The sequence below is a fragment of the Lactuca serriola genome, chromosome 2, assembly GCF_051521515.1.
Source record: "Lactuca serriola cultivar US96UC23 chromosome 2, Lser_US96UC23_V15, whole genome shotgun sequence".
NCBI lineage: Eukaryota > Viridiplantae > Streptophyta > Magnoliopsida > Asterales > Asteraceae > Lactuca > Lactuca serriola.
The window spans coordinates 186281933-186303147 of record NC_136409.1 but is presented as its reverse complement, the minus strand read 5'-3'; the positions used below and the strand labels follow the sequence as shown (position 1 = coordinate 186303147).

Below are 21215 nucleotides of genomic sequence, written 5' to 3'. Positions count from 1 at the left end.
AAAGGTTAACCTAGACTATTACATTGCTACAAATGGCAAGCCCGAAACACAGGCGTTACAATGTCTGCTAGGATAGCACGAGATAGTCTCCATTTTTTCTGCAAAACTGTGATTCAGTTTTATGGTCCAAAATATTTACGTAAGCCTACACTTAATGACATCCTGCAATTGCAAGCTCATCATGCTAGTGTGCATGGGTTTCCTGGAATGCTAGGATCTTAGATTGTCTCCATTGGGCATGGGAAAATTGCCCTACAACATATCATGGGCAATTTACCCGAGGTGATCATGGTTACCCAACGGTCATACTTGAAGCAATTGCATCACAAGATATGTGGGTTTGGCATGCTTTTTTTGGTTCTCCTGGTTCGATTAATGACATCAATGTTTTTAACCGTTCACCAATATTTAACAACATATACGATGGATTCGCACCAGATTCTTTTTTTTCAAGTGCGTGGAACGCCATATAAGTATGGTTATTATCTGGTCGATGGAATCTATCCTGAGTATGCTGTGTTTGTTAAATCGTTTTCAGCTACACATGGTTCTAGACGAAAGAAATTCAAGAGAGCTCAAGAAAGAGATAGGAAGGATGTTGAGCGTGCTTTTGGAGCTCTGAAGAAACGGTGGTTCATATTGAAAAAATCAGCAGCTTATTTGGGCGAGGAAAAACTTCAAGAAATCATGTATACATGTATTATATTGCATAACATGATTATTGAAGATGAAGGAAGAGCGATATGTGCGTTTGACGAGGAAGAAATCGTACCAGAGACACAACCAATAGAAATTGGTGAGGAAGAGTATATAAACAGGAGAGCAGAGATACGTTGCACCGAAACATTTCACAATCTTCGTAATGACTTGGTGGAACACATTTACGGGGTTCAAAACATTAATCTTAATTTGGATCCACCGGATGACCCCGAAGACGAGTTCTCGGAGAACGACTTTATTTAGTTTGCTTTAGTTATTTTATTTATGTTTTTTTAAGTTTCTAGGGTTATTTAAATGTCATGTGTGTGGTTTTTTTTTCTTTTTTTTTTTTGGTAACACAATGTACTGTTTTTTTTTTATTTTTTTATTTTTTTATTTTTTTAATTTTCAAGCAATGAAGAATTATGTTTTTTTTATTAAAATAGAAGGTATATTAAATTAAATTAGTTAAAAAAAGAAGTTTTATTAAATTAAAATACTTAAAAAAACAAAAAAAATAAAAGAAATGAAAAGTGTGGCAAGAAACCACACTTGAATGGTAAAAAGTGACATGACGCTGATGTGGCGGGGGAGGGAGTGCGGCTTCGGTGACACCACTCCCTCCAGCCTAACAAGTGCCTCTCGCCTAGCCTTACGCCTCGAGGCTGTGTGTCGTTTAGCTAAGGCACATGCCTCAATTAGACCATATGAGGCGCCACCACAAGTACGTTTTTTCATTACATCGTCTGAAGGCGTGCCTCACCTTATTTTTGAACCATGATGTTGGTAATTTAAATAGTTTCCAGGATGATGGTTATAAATTTATTATAACTACCTTAGAAAAATAGTCATTTTCATGGACACCCTACAAAAGAAACTTATAAAAAGACCATGAACATATATGTTTATGGACCAACCAAGCAACCTCAAGTTCAACAATCTTCTTTTATATGGGAGGATTTGTTAGATCTTCTTTAGTGTGAGTGTGTTAGTATAGCCTAAAAGCCTAAATGATAAAATATGATTTAAAAATAGCGTTTGAAAAATATATGACGAGATAAAAAAGTAATTAAATTTTCTTTTTATAATTAATTAAAGGTATTTTTGAAAGAATTGTAAAAAAACTACTTAAAAATTAGTCTAAATAACTTTTAAAAAGCTAAGTTATTAGGTATTCTCTTGAAAACCTAAAAAAATTGAAAATAAACTAGCGTTATGACATGCTAAATAGAGCCTTAATTTTTATATATGTGAATGTTTATAATATATGTGAATGTTTATAAAAAGTTTATCTTTCTATTATTACCAAAATACTATAAGTTGATAGATAAACTACAATTATAAAACTTAAAAAGTGTTAAATTATGAAGATAGTTTGTTTTTCACGAACTTATCGATTAAGATGTTAGTTATCTTTTTAGTGATTAAAAAAGCTGGGAAGATATTTTAAAGAAGTAAAAAAGGAAAACAATTATTCTATTTGAAGAGGAAACCGTTCTTCAGCCGATTTCCATGGGCACTAGAAACTTGGACGATCAAGATGCAATTGAGAAATTAGGGAAAATCAACGGTCACTATTAAATCAAAACCTCATTCTTCAGCCGATTTTCAGGGTAGCACGAACAAAACGAATAAGAAAAAGAAACAGATCAATCCATCTGCTATCGCAAAACGTCATTTCTGTTCGGCACAAGGAATCGGATAAAGGTAATTATGCATATCATCTCGTTAATTCTTTCAGTTTTTCTTCCTTTCATCATCGTCGTCTTATCTAACACTTTTCGTATCTGCATAATTCCAATGAATTGTATCGATCGATTTTTGAATTTTACTGATGCATCTTGTTTCTTCGGTAATTATTAAGTACGTCATGGTTTATATGGATCGGTTATAACGAAACAATCATGGAAAAAAAAGGAAGAACAGATTCATACCTTTTCAAATATTTCGTTCCAATTTAACCAAACTTGTGATCAGTTCTCAAAATTTTGATGGCGATATCGAATTCTGTTTTTCTTGATTTCCATGTTTATGGTCACTTCTCAAAAAATTGAATCACACTGCCCGAATTTCATCATAGATTAGGCATTTCATGTTTTTGTTATTGATAACCCCAATTTTATTTTACTAGAGTCGTAAACATAGGTTAAAAACAACGGATTTCTGCAAATGCTGAGTGGATGTCGATAGTTTTATCTTATCTCATTGACATTGACACCAATTGTTGTTTTGAACAAGTGTAGATAATGGCTGAAACAAAGTCAGGTATGAGGAAACCTGTTTTCACAAAGGTGGATCAACTGCGACCTGGAACCAGTGGCCACAATCTGACTGTCAAAGTTGTTAGCTCCAAGCTGGTGTTGCAGAAAGGCCGACCAGATGGCCCACAGCTTCGCCAAATGCAAATCGCTGAATGCTTGGTTGGAGATGAAACAGGGACTATAGTTTTCACTGCAAGAAACAACCAAGGTAACTTTCAAGTTTCACTTCACCAAATTATAAATTAATCTATTTTGGTGAAATTTATTTTATTCCCATGGTTGCAGTGGACTTGATGAAAGCTGACAACACTGTAATTCTGCGAAATGCCAAAATTGACATGTTTAAGGGATCAATGAGGCTTGCAGTGGACAAATGGGGACGTGTGGAGGTGACAGAAGCAGCTAATTTCAAGGTAAAAGAGGATAACAATCTTTCACTGGTTGAGTATGAGTTGGTTAATGTTGTGGAAGAGTGATTACAACAGAAGATGATTCTTCATGCTATTTTGGGCCATAGTAATGGAATCTGGCAGAATATATGGCTAGAGTTATGGGGTTTTATTGCAATTCATGTTATGGTTTGACTGTTTATTGAAAAAAAAGTCTGCAAAGAAAAGGTGGATAACAGATGCAGTTGCAGTTGGTGGAACAATCAAAAATAAAAGATCATAGCAGACTGTGTTATGAGGTCAAAAAAAAAATGGTTTGTTGTTCTGTTCCTTATGTTATCAAGACTTGAAATGATGTTGTTATCATGTTTTCTGGAACATGTATATGATCGAGCTGCACGTAATCACATAAACTGCATAGTAAATAACCACATACCATGTAACATTTTTAACTGAAACTCTTAAAAACTCACATAGATAACATTTTTAAGGTGAGGTACAAGGCAAAATGCATAACTTACATTGACCAAGTTAATGCGCGTAACTACGTGAGTTGTACATCGCGTAGACCATCTTAGAAATATATAAAGACGATATTTCATAGAATTTCTTCAAATCAAACACCTAAACCTCAGAGACATTGAAAGGGCGATTGTTGGGGGACGAGAAAAACATACTTCAGATTTTATTGTTTGGTTTTCTTAATTGATGAAGTAAACCCTCATAAATTGATAAGAACCCTTAATTGTGGTGAATCAAACTCATATGTTGAAGGTATGATTCCATGTTCTTATTAGCTGAGTTATTATGGTAATTAGGATTCCTACATGAGTAAGAGGTTTGATGAATTGACACCATATGTTAAAATTTAAGGATGATATAAAACAGATAACTCAAGTAAAGATGGAAACAAAGTGGTAATTGTTTATTGTACCTTATAATTGGAAGTTGGGATTCAAACTTAAAGTCGTATGTTTAGAGGATTTGATGTGTAAATTGTTGTATTATTTAAGTGATAGTTAACTATGGTAAATAACTCGCAAAAATACGGAATTAAGAAAAAAATTGCTTGTTAATCGAGTGTTGCCTTAAAAGTGGATTATTATCCTTGATCAAAGGTGGTTAAAACCTTAATGATTGGAATTAAATTAATAATTCTGAGTTAGTAAACTAGTTAGTGCTAAAAATACACCTGTTTATAAAAGTGGAAAGGTGCTATGGAAATTTCCATATTTATAAGTAGGTTGCTTAAAAAAAGGTTACTATAGATATGGTTTATGTTGGATTAAGCATAAATGATATGAAATGAATAGAGTGGTATTGTAATCCATTATGTTACTGAAAGTTAAAGATGGTTAATAAACTTATGAAAGATACAAGTGGTGTTTTTGAACCTTTAAACTGACACAAGTGGTGTCTAAACAACGTATGTGACATCTTTAACTCCTTTAAAGACATAAGTTGTGTCTAAAGAGGTATGTGTCGTCTTTAACTCTATTAAAGACACAAGTGGTGTCTAGAGATGTAAGTGACATCTTTAATTTCTCATTAAAAGACAAGTGGTGTCAAGATAAGTGGTACCTTTCAAATTTTGAAGTGATACAACTGGAATTTAGAAAATTTTAATCGTGATAAGTGTTATTATGAAGGTTAAAACTGAACGCGAAGGACATACATTTACATTACGAATATTATGTTAAGATGCCTTAATGGGTTGTTATTTTGTCTTGTTGGCCATAGTTACTTTTGTAGTTAACATAATGATGTTATACTCTTGTTTCTATTCACATATGTAGTGCTTATTACTCACTAAGTTATTTAAAACGAGCCCACGTGAAAGGTGTTTTTGAGTTGTGATGTATAAAGGGCTTTTAAAAATCATGATGGCAACATAGTGATTTCAATGTCCTAAAAACACTTATGACGAGTTGTTAGGCGTGAAGTGTTGCAAGGCAAATCAAGGCGGCCATGATATGTTATGATATGTTATGGCGGGAGTATTTTTTTTTCAAGGAACATATTTTTGTTAATTTTTTTTGGCTTTTTCTTATCGGACGTAAAACGATTAAGTTTTTGTTATTAGTTGTTGGGATAACATTTCTAAAAACTTGATGTATTTGATATAAATATATAAATTTGTGATTTTTATGTATTCAAGTTTACTTTAACTGGATAACAAGGTTGTAAAAATTGTTCTGCAATAGTTCGACGGTTGACTGAGGTTAAAAATTAATCTGTGACCATAATTTATTAATAAAATACGATATATTGCTCTGATGTTTTTACAACTATCTTTTTTGAAGCAGATAGTTCACAGTGCTCATTTTATCGATACTGGGAAAGAAAAAAAAAAGAATGTTTACACTCAATTTTCATTACGAAGATGTATCACGTCAGGATCCGTTGCTCAAACCGAATCATGCCAAGGGTTGGTTTTCGCTTGCTCTTTATCACACTTGGTTATTCCTCGTAAAATGAGTTTGGGGAGGGACTTAAAAGTGAATGCGATCCATTCTTTGCTCTCCTCAGCATTCAGAAAATCGCAACCAGACCCACTCTTGCATATTCAAAATTTATATATCTTAAGAAAAAGAAGTATTTCGTTGAAATTTTGGTATAATAAGAAAATATATTATGAAAATATGAAAATATTTTATGAAAATATGAAAATCATGGTATAATATTTGAAGAGTTATTATTAAAAAAGTCACATTATTTTGTCCAAGTTTGTGAAAAAGTCCAAACTTTTATTTTTTTAATCGAAAAGTCTCAATTATCTAATCTTCCGCGATAATTTGTCAAATCATGTTTAAAAAAAGAACATTGTCATTTATTTGGGCTAAATATTAAATAATGAGATTTTATTGTTCAAAAAATAAAAATTTGGATTTTTTTTCATAATTTAGGTAAAAAAACGTTAACTTTTGTTGAACATCAAGAGTGCCAAGACGAACGCCAAGAGCGCCAAGCCCGATGTTGACCGTTTTACGCCAAACAATCAAGCACCCCTAATCGTAATCAGTTGTAAAACGTCAAAACAATTAATCCACGATTAATCTTAATTTGTGCAACACTACTAAATAATAATATAACACACACACACACACACACACACACACACATATATATATATATATATATATATATATATATATATGGAAAGTCAACACATGTTTATACAATTTGCCGTTTGAAACTTTTGGTTTCATTAAGATTAAGTCAAATGTTGTGACCCTTCAAAGTTTCCAAGTTGGTTGCTACTTCTAAGGTTGCTATTAAAGCTTTTTAGCTAGCAATTCCTTTTTACTTGGGTGTTGCTCTAGTTTGAGGCTTAGGGATGTTCACTATTTGGATAAAACCGAATTGTCCAATTGGACTATTTGGTTCGGATATTCGGATTTTTGGATTGGTTTTCAACAAACCGAATTATTATTTTGAATTTCGAATTGGTTTTGGTTTATAAAATAAGAACCGAATACTCCAAAAAAACTGAATAAATATTTATTATTTATTTATTTGTAATATATATCTATAGTTATTTATTAAATTTGTAATTTATTTTTTCAAATAGGTTCAAAACGTTTCACCCGATAAAAAAACATTAATATGCATTTTCTCTGAAAAGTTTTCTATCTATAAAATATTTAACTATCATATATATCTTATTAGTAGTTGTTTATAAATTTCAAATCACAACTAAATAATTTGTTTTTGTTTCTTGCGTAAAGTTGAATAATATTATAATTATATGAACTTATGCTCCCACTAGCTTTGACATGTATTCAGAAAACAACTTAACTTCCAGAAAACAATACCTATTGAATTTCTTAAGTTCATATTTCTAATACCTAATGCTTTGATAATCCTTTATCTAAGCTTCTCAAACTTATACACCTTTGCCTTAGATAGCTCATATGTGTGTCTAAGCAATTCAGACTAATTGCCAAATCTCACAATTCGAATCATGGAAAGGGATACCGTAACCATAATCGAATTCGAGAATACAATTTTCACAATCACTATCTTCTTAAAATCTCTCTTAGTGATAGCATTTCCTCACAGTCATTTTCATGAAGGAGGGAATCTTATGACACTTAGATTTTAATGGTGTATGTGTTCCTATCCATGCGAATTTGTCAAAACCAAAGTTTGCGACAAATCCAAACTTATATGGACCGAACTTTCTCAATCTTGATTTCTTGCCTTATGGTAACACGAGTGCCCACCATGTCTTCCAAGTAGTTAAGCAGCTCATCCTTTCCCATCAATGTACTTTTCATTGACCAAGGTGCTTGCCTTTTATGCGTTCGAATGAGAACTCATAGAACTCACATGCATAATTAACTCAATTGGAACGGCACAGAAACAAGATAGTGTCAACACGATAGGTTGTGAACCTCAAGTTGTGTGCTAGTGATGATCGATAAAGTTTATTCTTGATTAGTTCATGAACTTTTCAAAACCATTAAGACTCCCACTGACTCCTTGACATATAAGATTCTCTTGTCAATAAACATTTCTCGACAAACAAATATTCAAGAGTTAGTGTAGCTTTTATCAAGACAAAACACTTCATAAAATTGGTCCTAGTTGGTCTTTGTCTTATCTAAGACATCACAAATTTCCACATTTGATGAATGTTATAAACCTACTTAATACTTGTCACTCAATGTCACAATCTTAACTCTAAGACTTGTTTTGGAACGAAGTATGATTGACTTCTTGATTTAACAATTTCTTCAATTCTTGATTCCTCTTCTCAGACATACAATTGTACTAAGACTCATTTAGAGGATCAATTGAGATATGGTTCTTAATCATTAAGACCTATTATAAAACATAATAAAAGATACTCTCCCTTCTTCTTAGAATAGAGAAACTTTTATCTTTCTGCCTACTTGATTCTTCTTTATTCGTTCTGCTATTTATTGAAACTCTTTCAATCAACTGAGAATTACACTTAATCTCATAAGTATAATCATATTTACTTAACCTTAGTAAATCATGACGAATATCTTTGTTACTCTTGTGGTGGACTTGATCAACACACAACAACACTCAACTTTGTGTACTCGATCTCCTAGTCCTTCACTTGACATTTTGTCAACGAATTAGTCTAATTTCCAAATATAAAATTTCTCATTCATCATGCAACCAAGTTGCATGATTCCAAGTCTCCGTCCAATTGAAACTTGGGCGATGAGAAACTCTCCCTATTTGGTAAATTCTTGACCGTTCCACAATTAACATAATTAAGAATCAAATCCATTATTGCTAATAATAGAAACTTACAAACATCAATTTTTCATACACGCCATTGTAAGGATAAATAAATAATATAAAATCAAAATTTATTTTATTGCGGAAAAATTTGTCCTTGCAATTCAATTGAAAACTATGTTAATACATATTTCATAGCAATCTATTCTAACTCCAAGTAGTAGCTTAAAATTCTAATCTTCAAGCAATGTGATCGAAATCCATTTCTTCACGATTAGATTCATCTCACTTCTTCCCTTAAGCTTCCTCTCTTTTCTTCGATCCTATAAAACATCAAAATGTAATCTTATTACATCATGTATTAAGAATCTAGAATAGGAACTTAAAAGAGTTTGTTAATGGATTTTAATTGAAGCAGAGCCATGCATCTTGACTCTCCCATCTCTTAGATTTCTCAGGTAGTTAGGGCAGTTTCGTTTCCAATGCCCCTTTTCTTGGCAATAAAAGCAAATGGACTCCTTTGGCACATCACATCGGACAATCTTAGACTTAGTTCTTTCTAGACTTCCGATGTTGCCAGTGCCCATTGCAGTTTGGGAGTTTGACTCACCAGACAAATTTGCTTGACCAGCACGCCAAATCATTGTTGATTCAACAACTATAAGCAAATAGGTGAGATCAATGAGAGTTACGTCGTGATGCATCATATAGTACTCTCTAACGAACTCACTATATGATTCAGGAAGTGACTGAAGAACCCAATCAACAGCCAACTCGCCTGAAATCTCGACACCCAACATCCTTAACCTATCAATATGTGACTTCATATCTAAGACGTGTACACACATAGGTTTCCCATGTTTACTTGCCAAAAGGGCTTGAGTGAGCTTGAACTTTTCAAGCCTTCGAACTTGTGGGTTAGGGAGAATAATTGGAGGAGGTGAAGGAAGTGAAGCATGATCTCTTGTTCCCCGGTTGAATCGTGGATCATCATCTTCATTTGGAAAGCTTGTTCCATGGAATTTGGGAAGATCATGATTATCATAACTAGACATCTACAAAACGGGAGAGAATTCAAGTTAAGTTGATTAGAATCCTTGATGTGACACCCAAATGAAACATCGAGGCTAGGATCCAATGTGTGCATGCAAACCTAGAGTTGGATCTATGTTTTCACTATTAGTTATACAACTTTATGAACATAAAAAGAAACCTGGCATGCTACTATTATTTTTGAAATTCATATATAAAAATATAATACATACCTTTTGTTGTTATATAGCAATAACAACTAGTTCCTTGAATTTCCTTAGCTCTTGAAGGCAAGTACCACAAGTGTAGTACCTCTAATGGCTCACAAACACACTAGGTGAAATGATGAATATGGGAGAGAGGAGAGAAGGGTATCTTGCCCTAGATTTTGTCCCTTTTAGGGTTTCCCAAGGCTTGGACGAAATCTGTGACATCCCCAAAATCACGGCCAGAAAAGACCGATTTTTGTTTATGCTTTATAAAAATCAGAGTACTTCATTTTATAAAAATGTTGCGGAATTTGTTCCCAGAAAAACATGGTAAATACGTTATTAAAACATTTTCGAAGAAACGTATTTATTTCATTTTAAAACGTTTGGGATGTCATCGTTAATACAGAAACATAAGCATAAACAGAACTTACATTTGTTTACACTAGTGATCTACATCTCTTTAAATCTCTCAATGTCAAGTGACTTCATATCAACACCTGTGATATAAATAAACTGAGTGGGTCAGGTTGGGAAACCTGGTGAGTACATAGGGTTTTCAACCCACGATAATATAAATATTATGTTAAACAATCAAACAATCCACCCAATTACCCATCCCCATTATCTTCTTTACTCTTAAGGATTTAACCTAAGAGTCATCTATCCTGCATTCGTTTATTCCGAAGTCCCTTACTTCCAGGGTTATAGGACTGACACTAAATCCATAGTTGCCGATGTTCGTTCGTAAAGCACTAAATCCATAGCTGCTATATCCTACTCATCGGGTACTAAATCCATAGCTACCAGTGTTTAATAGGTACTAAGTCCATAGCTACCAATTCCTAACAGGTACTAAATCCATATCTACCAGCGTCTAACAGGTACTAAGTCCATAGCTACCAATTCCTAACAGGTACTAAATCCATAGCTACCAGCGTCTAACAGGTACTAAGTCCATAGCTACCAATTCCTAACAGGTACTAAATCCATAGCTACCAGCGTCTAACAGGTACTAAGTCCATAGCTACCGGTGTTCGTCCCATAGGCACTAAGTCTATAGCTGCCAATGTATACTCACATCATCTTCTATCTCTCATCATTCATCTACCCATCTCATACCCAACATATTTGTATATATAAAATACGTATACAGTTTAAATCCTTGAAAACATGTATAAAACGTTCATCCAGCATAGACAACAAGTATCCAGATAATATACACACATAGCACGTAGTTTATATAAAATACTTCATATCTATGTGTAAGATGAAAGGGACTATGCACTCACTTGAAAGGTGGTGACTCAGCACTCGGACCGCGCTTCGATACTCTCAAAACAATTATCCCTTGACGACACTCACTTACAGCGGGTTTTTCGCAAAACCGGGCTTCGCTGGAGCAGCGTTCCAGAGCCGAAAGGCTCTTTTCTCGAGGCTACGGGAGCCTCGGGGGATTCCTTCGGGTGCTAGGGGTTTACCCTAGGCTTTAGGGGGTTAGGGAGGCTTAGAGAGAGATTCTAGAGAGAGAAAGAGAAGTTGGAATGTGTGAGAAATGAGGATGCCCCGGTACCCTTTTTATAGGCTGGAAAAGCCAAAAACTTGTCGAGTTGGCCTCAAACTCGTCGAGTTCCAGGCCAGGTGTCACCATCTGGTGGCTAGCCTTGGGGAGGAAGCAACGGCCAAGATTGCGCCACGTCACCCGATTTCTCACAGCAGCCTCCCGACTTAGAAAAATCATAACTATCGCATACAAGCTCCGTTTTTTACGTTCTTTTTTTTCACGCGTAGGTAAAAACAAGATCTACAACTTTCATTTAGACTCTGTCGGCTAATTCTTGACCGATCTTAAATTTAACAGTAGGAGGAGATTAGACTGCTAAATGACCGCGAAGAATTCGTAACTCCTTTATACGCACTCCGTTTTCGTCCATCTTTTTACCGCTGAGTTCCTATTAATGATATCTTCAACTCTCATTTAGGTCGCGTAAGCCAAAAACCGCTCGAACTAAAATTCAAGTTTCGGGTCGTGCACTGCTAAGCCGAATCTTAGAAAAATCATAACTTCCTCATACGAAGTCAGATTTGGGCGTTCTTTTTATCGAAGCTCTTGGTTTAACATATTCTACAACTTTTGTTTAGATTGCTAAGGCTAAATCTCACTCTATCGTAAACTCACTATTTACGCTTCCCGATTTTGTGCCGGTTTTGCCGTAAAACTTCGACGGACCATAACTTCTTCGTTATAACTCGGATTTCGGCGTTCTTTATATGTACGGAAACCTTGAGACATATTCCATAACTTGGTTAAGATTATTTATTCTAAATAATCTTTTGTCGAAAAGTCGTTTTCGACCCCTATTTCCTCTAAATTGACTAGCTCGAATTTGCGGGCGTTACAAAATCTTAGTGCCTTAGGGTGCTATTTATACTTAAGGCTAACTAGTGTTTCAAGGTGTAAACCCTAATCCCTTAGCTTAGGGCCTAAGCAAGTCCATGGACTCCTTTCCTTAAGCCCTTGGACGAAAACTCCTAGATCCTTCTAGGATTTTCGTTCAAGCCTTAATAAAGATGATCCAATAGCCCAAAGCCTCAACTATTGAATAATTAAAAAATAGCCCCTGTACTTTTAATTAATTCCTTTAATCCCGAAATTAATTCCTAATTAATTTCTAATTAAATACTAATTAATAATACGACTCCAAATTAATATATTATTCATATAATATGTTAACAAATCATATTTATACTCCAATTTATTATTCTTAACAATAAACCAGTCTCTCTCCTCAACAATCATCCTGTCTAGTCACTAGTGTGAAGGCAACCCAAAAGGACCATGCACAATCGGGTCAAGTACATACCAAAATAGTTATAGAATTAGACACTAATCCAACAATAAACATATCCCTTATTGTTAAATGGTGGTGGAGGCTTAGCGTAAATATGAGATCTCTATGGGCAAGGGTAATATCGGGATGCCACAACCTCAAAAATAAGCCGAATAACAGTCTATCCAAAAAAAAACTCTCAGTGGAGTCTGGAATAATATTGTTGAGGTCAAAAAGGAGCTTCAAAAATGCGAAATTAATATTGATGATATCTTTGCAAAAATGGTGGGTAAAGGTGACGACACTTTGTTCTGGTTTGACAAATGGGTTGGTCCGGCTCCCCTAAAAAATCTTTTCCCGAAGTTGTACTGTTTGGAGAGGCGCAAACAATGCAAGGTTGAAGATAGAGTGTCTTCGTTTGGATACTCTTGGGATTGGTCTGCTGTTCCTTCGGCTGATTCTCAAATGTAGGAACTGAGATCGCTCACCTTACTTCTTGGGGCATTCCAACCAACAGACAGGGGCGACTGTTGGAATTGTTCAATCTCCAGCAATGACACCTTTCATGTGGACGTTCTTAGGAGAAGGACTGATGAACCGGCGAGAACACCATCGAATGGTATCATCAATTGGATAAATGAAGTTCCAATCAAGGTTAATTGTTTTGTCTGGAGGGCTAATCTTGGGCGCATTCCTGTTATGGCGGAGCTCGAAGCGAGGGGGCTGCTCAATGGGTCTAATACATGTGGAAATTGTTTAACTGAAGTGGAAACGGCGGACAATGTGTTGGTAAAATGTCCATTCGCAATGGAGATATGGAGCATGCTTCTTTCTTGGTGCGACTCCTCTAAACCATCATTAAATAAGGTTAGTGATGTTGTTAGTTTTGTTGCTCAATCGTGTTGCTCCGCTAAGAAAATGAGGAACCTCATCAGTATATGCTACGACTCTCTTTGGTGGATTTGAAAGGCCAGATGTGATAAAATATTTAAGAGAGTCAAGATTCCACATGATATGGTGGTAGATAGTATAAAATAAGTTATATTCACTTGGTTGAAGTTTAGGAGAGATAATTGCTCATATGTTTGGGATGGCCGGTGATCCCGACTGTTTTCCTGTTTGTAAACTTCCTTGTTTTGTCCCCCTTTGTCTAGCTACTTGTTAGACTTTGATGGTTTTTTTTTATAATAATTTATTTCTCGGTTCCAAAAACAACAAATCAAAATTAAAAAGTAAAATAAATAAAGAAGGAAGTCAAGGAACTTGAATTATACGGTAATTCATTTTTCGTGACGGTAATTTTATTTTTTTACATGTGCACAACAAAAGTTTGACGGAAATGTTCGTATACGACCGTTAATTACATGATAAATCAATTTACTATGAACAAATGAACAAAAGGTAATTACTGATTAGTCAATTTCCCTTCATCATCTACATAGGCCTGTCAAATCGTGCCATCGTGTCGTGTTTTTGTCTGACACGACACGACACAACAATGTTTTTTGTAACACGAACACGACACGACACGATGTCGTGTTTTATTTCACTAACACGAAAACGAACCAATTAAAAAACGACAACACGACACGACACGACAAAGATAATATTATAGAACTATTATTTTATTTAATTCATATTTAATCATATATAACACGATAAAAACGAAAAACACGACAAACACATGCTCAATCGTGTCAATTTCGTATGGATTTGTAAACACGAACACGACACGACATTGTGTTTTTTATATTTGACACGAACACGACACGAAAACGAATTCGAATTTTGATTTCGTCCCAATTTCGTTTTGTGTCGTGTCATAAATTGACACCCTACATGTGCATCGCATTCGTCGGCGGTGACCAAAGTTTCTAGCTCCTGCCGGCATAGGTCAGCATTGTCTGACTTCTTCTTTTTCAGGGCCGGTTCCTAAAACCCTATTTCTGCCACCTAAACAAATACTACACACCGACACGCGTCGATCATTTCACATCAAGTTTTCTTCAGCAGGCGCATGGTATGCTAATTTTATATTTCTAATTTTGTTTATCGCCATTTTTAACTGTCTCTATACATGCATTTATTAGGGGATGGTATGTGTGTGTACTATCTACTGAATGCAGATAGGGTTTTCACATTTGGATCTGTCGACTTCAAGCTCTGTTGATCTCGTTAAAACCAATGGTGAATTTTAAGGTTTTTCCTATGCCCCTTTTCAATTTTGCCCTTTCTTCCATTAACTCCCTTAGTTTTGATTGTATCAATGTATCCGGTTCAACATTCTAAGGATTCCTGTTGGAGAATTGTTGCAGATTCCTTTTTTTTCTTCTTCTAGTTGGAAAGATTCATGCTTGTATAAGCATTTTTCAAAAGTTAGAACCTTTTTAAAAACTTCTTTTTAGGGTAGTAAAAAGTTGTTTTCAAAGCATTCTTTTATTTCCTAAACACCTTTTTAATCTTATTGAATTTTTGAAAAACTAATAAGTCAATAAGCAATTTTCAAATTCAATCCCAAACACCCCCTAATCCTTACATTCATTTAAATGTTATGTTACTACTTACTTATGATCCAAATAAGAGATTTTGATCCAGTAATTTTCCAGTGGTTGACAAAAATTCTCATTGATGAATGCATCATAGTTCTGTGAACAGTGAACACAGCTTTCATATGCATATGATGTTCTTGTATATTGTTATATGTCAATCCCAAATGTTATTTACACTATGAGGCCTCTTTCATTTTATTTCAGCTTTGTATAATGATGTCAGAAAATACCATCAGAGATCTTAATATACTACCTAAATCTGAAAATCTTGAAACTAAAGAAACACCAAACATGGTAAATGGTAGGGTTGCTGAAATAGAATACATTGAATCTGAGAAATTGGATGATTTTGAAGACGTTGACAAGAGTCTAAAGGTAGATACTAGATAAGTAAAGTACCTTCTTTCTATTAATATATAATGTTTGTGACTCTTTTAAATAAAAGCTTTAAATACTTTCCTCATTCCCTCTTCAGATGCTCTTAACCGGTTTAGACACAAAAGATTGGGTTTTACTCTGTGAAACACTCAACAATGTACGTCGTTTCTCCATATACCACAAGGAAGCAATAAAAGATATACTGTAAGCCTTATTCATATATACACTCATAAACTTATTATGTATATTGTATGAATTATTCGTTCATCCCAAAAACAGGGAAAGAGTGATTACCCTAATTGTAAAATCCCTCAAGAATCCAAGAAGTGCAGTTTGTAAAACCGGAATCATGACTTCCGCCGACATTTTCAAAGCATTTGGTGACCAAATTATCGAATTTTTAGACCCGTTGGTAATTTCCAAGTACTTTTTCCTTTTTTTTTTCTTGAAAAGTGTTGATAAGTAATTAATTGAAGTTTTGTTGTTTGGATTCACAGCTTTTACAACTTCTTTTAAAATCCTCACAAGACAAACGGTTTGTATGTGAGGCTGCTGAAAAGGCATTAATAGCCCTCACGACATTTGTTTCTGCTTTTCTACTTTTACCAAAACTACAACCTTATCTTAAGAACCGAAACCCTCGGGTAAGGGCAAAAGCGTCAATGTGCTTCTCGCGTAGTGTCCCACAACTGGTATGGGTATCTACATACTTTTTTTTAGTTTCTTTTTTTTTTCAAAGTGAAAATAGCATTACTTTGTTTTGTTAAGGGTGTGGAGGAAATGAAAGCATATGGGATGGAGAAACTGATTGAAATAGGGGTATCACAATTGAGTGATCAGTTACCTGAGTCACGTGAGGCTGCACGTGCTCTCATTTTGGAGTTGCATACTGCATATGAAAAGTATTATTTTTTGGCAACATGTGAAGAAGAACAACAATATTCTTGGGAACAATTTTGTGAATTAAATCTGTCTAAGTTAAGTGGACAAGCCGTCCTTCGTGTCACGAGTGCTGGTCGTGACTCGTGAATTGTGAGTTTGTATATTTTAATTTATTTTGAGTTTTTGACATATGATTCAGCCAACATTTTACAAGAGTTTTGTTGGCATTTGGTGTCATAAGTTCATTTCTTTAGTAGGTAGATTGTTGAGGTTGTTATCTTTCACGAGATTGTACATTATGTATTATTACTTGTACTTGCTAAACATTGGAAGTAGATAAAATACTAGTATTTACCAAATGTCAAGAGAAATTAAATATCCTCTAATCTTTCTATTTATCTTCTTAACTGTGTGAAATGGTGATATATGTCTAATTTTGATAAAATTAATAATATTTTAAAACAACTGTCACCGTATAGGCTACAACCTCAAAAACAATGTTTTTTTTTTAAGTTTGAATCTTCGTAGCTCTTTCATATGGATTGCCGTTTGACCTGATTTTATTTGTTTTTTTTATAACAAGGGCTATCTATGGACATCACATTTCTAATTTGGATTTTGGAAAATCATATTCTTTTTGCCTCTAAAGTAAGATAGCCGGTGAAAAAAAAAATGAAAAATAACCCCTCTTACTATCAGTACGCGTACATCTTCACCATGAGACTCCCTTCTTGATTATTTACATATTTCTGGTCCAACTTAAGTGTTCCTCAACTCCTGCTCAAACTGCGTGAGCATTTTAGACTATATATTTTGTATTTTGTGTTAAGCTCACTCTATGTTGTAATATTGTTTAGTTAGCCCTTAATCCGGGGCTTGTGGTCGTTTTACATATATTGTGTGTATATTCATTTTGTGATCAAGGAGAATGATAAAATCTCACACTGATTTCCTATTTAGACTCTCATGGGTAAGTTGTTAGGATAATTAGAATTTTAGGAGTAAGTGTAATTTAGGAAAGTTTCCTTATTTTACTATTTGGTAATGTTTACTTCTAGTAGTTGTATTACACAAAGATTCTATTAGTGTGGGATTAGGATTTTATTTAGTCTGGCATAAATAGATGTAACGGTTTTCCTGTTTTCAATAAGATTTAAGCAGTAATTTTCTCTGGTTATTTTTCCTTTCTTATTTTCGGTTCTTGCTATAGTTGAAAGCAAAGTGTTTATCAAGTTTAAACCCAACAGAAGTGGTTCAATCTATTAGGTTTCAAGAAGAACATGTGTTTTTGATGAAAACTTACAGATATCATACAAATGGTTCAAGCATAGAGCTAGATTTAATTTCTTAAATTGAAATTTTTGGCGTTGTTCTACTGAAGAAGAATGCTCTTTAACATCTTTTAACATTCAGTATAAGCAATAAACAGTAAAACAACGATGAGAGACTGAGAGTTACCCACACCCTTTTATCCCAACACAAACTTGTTTATATCCGTCGTTTTTAAAATACAACAAAAATATTAAATGCATAACACGACCTGTCATTGCTAGGCATTTTTTTTTCAGAATTGTGGATTAAAGGATTGGAAGCCACCGCATTGACTTGTTTACCGTTGGCCCACTCGAAGACCTTGTCATTGGCAGACATTTTTTTTTAATATACGAAAACATGTTTATTTGTCATACACCGATCATTAATAATCACGATTTTTAGAAACATCTTCTAGAAAATTTAAAATGATTCACTAATAATTAGGGTGTCTAAATGGTAAAATGAGATGTTTTTTTTAGCCAACTATTTCTTTTATTTTAGGCACATACTTGACAAAACTTTGGGATATCTAAGAAAATGACTATTAAGAATAAAACAAATGGCTAATGATTTTAATATTTACGGAAATTAATAATCATATTTGGAATGAATCACTAATTTTATGTTATATGAAAATTATATTTTATTACAAAAAGATACATTTAGTAAAAAAAAAAAACTATTTCAAAATTTAAAAGCCGATGCCGGAATTTCAAGAAACTATTTAATTAATTACTGAATCTAACAAAAAAAACAAAAAAAACAAATGTGAAATAAATACCACACAATGGCATAAAATGAATATCTTAATGAAAAGCGGTTAATACAAGACATTCCGAAAAAAATTAGTGGGAGATTTTAACAAGTAGTTTGTGCATGTTAGAAAAAAAAATACACATTATATATTTAAATAATAAAATCGGAAATGGTTATTTCGGATTTAATGGTGACAAATGCCTAAAAATTAGATTATTTCTTAATATCTTCTAAGATCAGGTAGTCATCTTTGTATAATTCATTTCAATTGTATAAATTAATAAAGTAACGAAACATTACTTTATCTATATGTAAAAAAAATATTAAATGTTGTACAGGTAAGCGTTTAATAGGTACACAGTGAGATTCTTATGGATTCTTTTTTGTTATATTATTAAATATTTTGTTTATAGCATATAGTATATAGTACGAGCAATTTGAAGTGGTGTTATAACAAGAAGTAACAAGAAGACGGGATGGTGTTCATGGTGTTATAACATCCGTTAAGAGGAGAGAGATATAGAGAGAGAGAATTTGTGCAGCGAATAGAAGATCATGTTTATCTAGTCATGACCAAAATAAGAAGCAATACAACTAGATATAACAAGAAGGAAGGTGGTGTTCATCTTGTTATGACTAGGTTATGAGGTGTTATATCAGCAATAATAACATTTCTCGTTGTCAATATCATATACTTACTTTTATATAATAAATCGTAATGATACGATTCTCTAAAACTCATTTTTCTCAAGCAATTAAAAAAATAAAAAAATATTATTATATAAATTGGCATTTAAATCCCATTAAAATAAATTGACAAGGGATGCATGTTATTTAAGACAAAAGCCTAGCACGTCTCTCTTAAGTCTCGTTAACTCCTTTCAACTACAAAGTCTAGAAGGTGCAGATCTCTCTGCTCCTTCTTCCATCACACAGATGACTTCAACTCAAAACCCTCCTCATTTTGCATTGTTTCCGTTCATGTCCAAAGGCCATACAATCCCGTTGCTCCAGCTATCCCAGCTTCTCGTCTCCCGCGGCGTTACACTCACCCTTTTCACCACAAAAGCCAACCGACAATTCATCGCCGACTTTCTCCCCCGACAATCAGATTCAATCTCCATTGTTGATCTGCCATTTCCTAACCAAGTTGAAGGAATACCTCAAGGTATAGAGAGCACCGATAAGCTCCCTTCTATGTCCTGCTTCCCGCAATTTGCCACTGCAACCAAGCTTATGCAGCCACACTTTGAACAAGCACTCGAGAAAATTCCCCATGTGACCTGCATCGTTTCTGATGGGTTTCTGAGTTGGACTCTTGCATCGGCAAATAAGTTTGGGATCCCTCGCCTCTGGTTTTTTGGCATGAGTGCCTACTCCAATGCTGTAAGTCAAGTAGTGGCTGTAAACCGATTGTTGTCAGGACCTGAGACCGATGATGACTTAATCACCGTGACCAGGTTCCCGTGGATTAAAGTCACCAGGAATGACTTTTTCGAGCCTTTTAATCAGCGAAATCCCACGGGTCCTCATCAGGACTTCGTAATGGAAGCTACCAAAGCAATGATGAATAGCTATGGCCAGATAATGAACAGCTTCTACGAGCTAGAGCCACAGTTTTTAGACTACTTGAATGGCGAATCTATGCCCAAAGCTTGGTGTGTCGGTCCCCTCTCCTTGGCTGTGACCGATTCATCGCCAATCGTTGACCGGAAGCCGGAATCAGAATGGATTCAGTGGCTAGATCAAAAGCTAGCTAAGGGATGCTCGGTTTTATACGTAGCATTCGGTTCTCAAGCAGAGATATCATCGAAACAGTTAGAAGCAATATCAAAGGGTTTGGAAGAATCCCAAGTGAGTTTCTTGTGGGTGGTGAGGAAGTATGAGACTCGTGTTGTTGACGAGCTACAAGAAAGAGTGGGAGAAAGAGGAATGATTGTACGAGAATGGGTGGACCAACTGGAGATTCTGAAGCACGAGAGCATAAAAGGGTTTGTAAGCCACTGTGGTTGGAACTCGGTGTTGGAGAGCATATGTTCAGAGGTGCCGATACTAGCGTGGCCAATGATGGCTGAGCAACCTCTGAATGCAAGAATGGTGGTGGAGGAGATTAAGATCGGTTTACGGGTTGAGACATGTGATGGATCAGTGAAAGGGTTTGTAACATCAGAAGGGTTAAAGAAAATGGTGAAGGAGCTAATGGAGGGTGAAAAGGGGAAAGAGATAAGGAAAAAGGTGAAGAAGATTGGTGAGGCTGCAAGGGAAGCAATGGCGGAAGGTGGGTCATCTTGGCGGACACTGAATGAGCTCATAGATGAGTTACAGACTATGAGAAACTCCAAAACAGACGATTTTCGTAGATCGTCAGGAGATACAACCTCTGCTACAAGCTATGGAGAGGCATAGATTCCTAAGGGGTCCACTTTTAGCATAATGGTTGCACAATATATATATATATATATATATATATATATATATATATATATATATATATATATATATATATATATATATATAATTCGGACGGTCTTTACAATATATTTTTGTTGCACATTGGGTTACTCATAGACCTAAAATGACTATATTACCCTTATTTGATTTTTTTTCTTTTATTTTTTTGATTTATTATTATGGAAACCAAATATTAAAAAAAAAACTAAACAACCGCCACACATTTTCTCCCACTTCCTTTATT

At 34.6% G+C, this 21215-nt stretch overlaps 3 protein-coding genes and 1 pseudogene across 5 annotated transcripts; all 4 read left to right on the top strand.

The window, feature by feature from the left end:
• The first annotated feature begins 423 nt into the window (after positions 1-423).
• On the top strand, positions 424-963 carry LOC145089857 (uncharacterized). The gene has a single exon (XM_079028248.1). It carries the CDS (start codon positions 424-426, stop codon positions 961-963), a length of 540 nt encoding a protein of 179 aa, XP_078884374.1.
• A 1303-nt stretch (positions 964-2266) lies between these two features.
• LOC145087734 (uncharacterized protein At4g28440-like) lies at positions 2267-3715 on the top strand. Its single transcript, XM_079025777.1, has 3 exons — positions 2267-2406; positions 2943-3168; positions 3246-3715. The coding sequence occupies exons 2-3, from the start codon at positions 2946-2948 to the stop codon at positions 3434-3436; spliced, it is 414 nt and encodes a 137-aa protein (XP_078881903.1). The 5' UTR covers positions 2267-2406; positions 2943-2945; the 3' UTR covers positions 3437-3715.
• Positions 3716-14490: 10775 nt separating this feature from the next.
• Positions 14491-16809, top strand: LOC145090647 (uncharacterized). Of its 3 annotated transcripts, none has more exons than XM_079028777.1 (7): positions 14491-14661; positions 14768-14840; positions 15395-15565; positions 15666-15772; positions 15848-15980; positions 16066-16260; positions 16337-16809. In XM_079028777.1, the coding sequence occupies exons 2-7, from the start codon at positions 14826-14828 to the stop codon at positions 16595-16597; spliced, it is 882 nt and encodes a 293-aa protein (XP_078884903.1). In that variant the 5' UTR covers positions 14491-14661; positions 14768-14825; the 3' UTR covers positions 16598-16809. The 3 variants fall into 3 exon arrangements, with proteins under 3 accessions (XP_078884903.1, XP_078884902.1, XP_078884904.1); XM_079028776.1 differs by having other exon boundaries at positions 14732-14840; XM_079028778.1 differs by lacking the exon at positions 15395-15565 and having other exon boundaries at positions 14492-14661; positions 14732-14840.
• A 2565-nt stretch (positions 16810-19374) lies between these two features.
• On the top strand, positions 19375-20963 carry LOC145087733 (UDP-glycosyltransferase 90A1 pseudogene; annotated as a pseudogene).
• Positions 20964-21215: the final 252 nt, after the last annotated feature.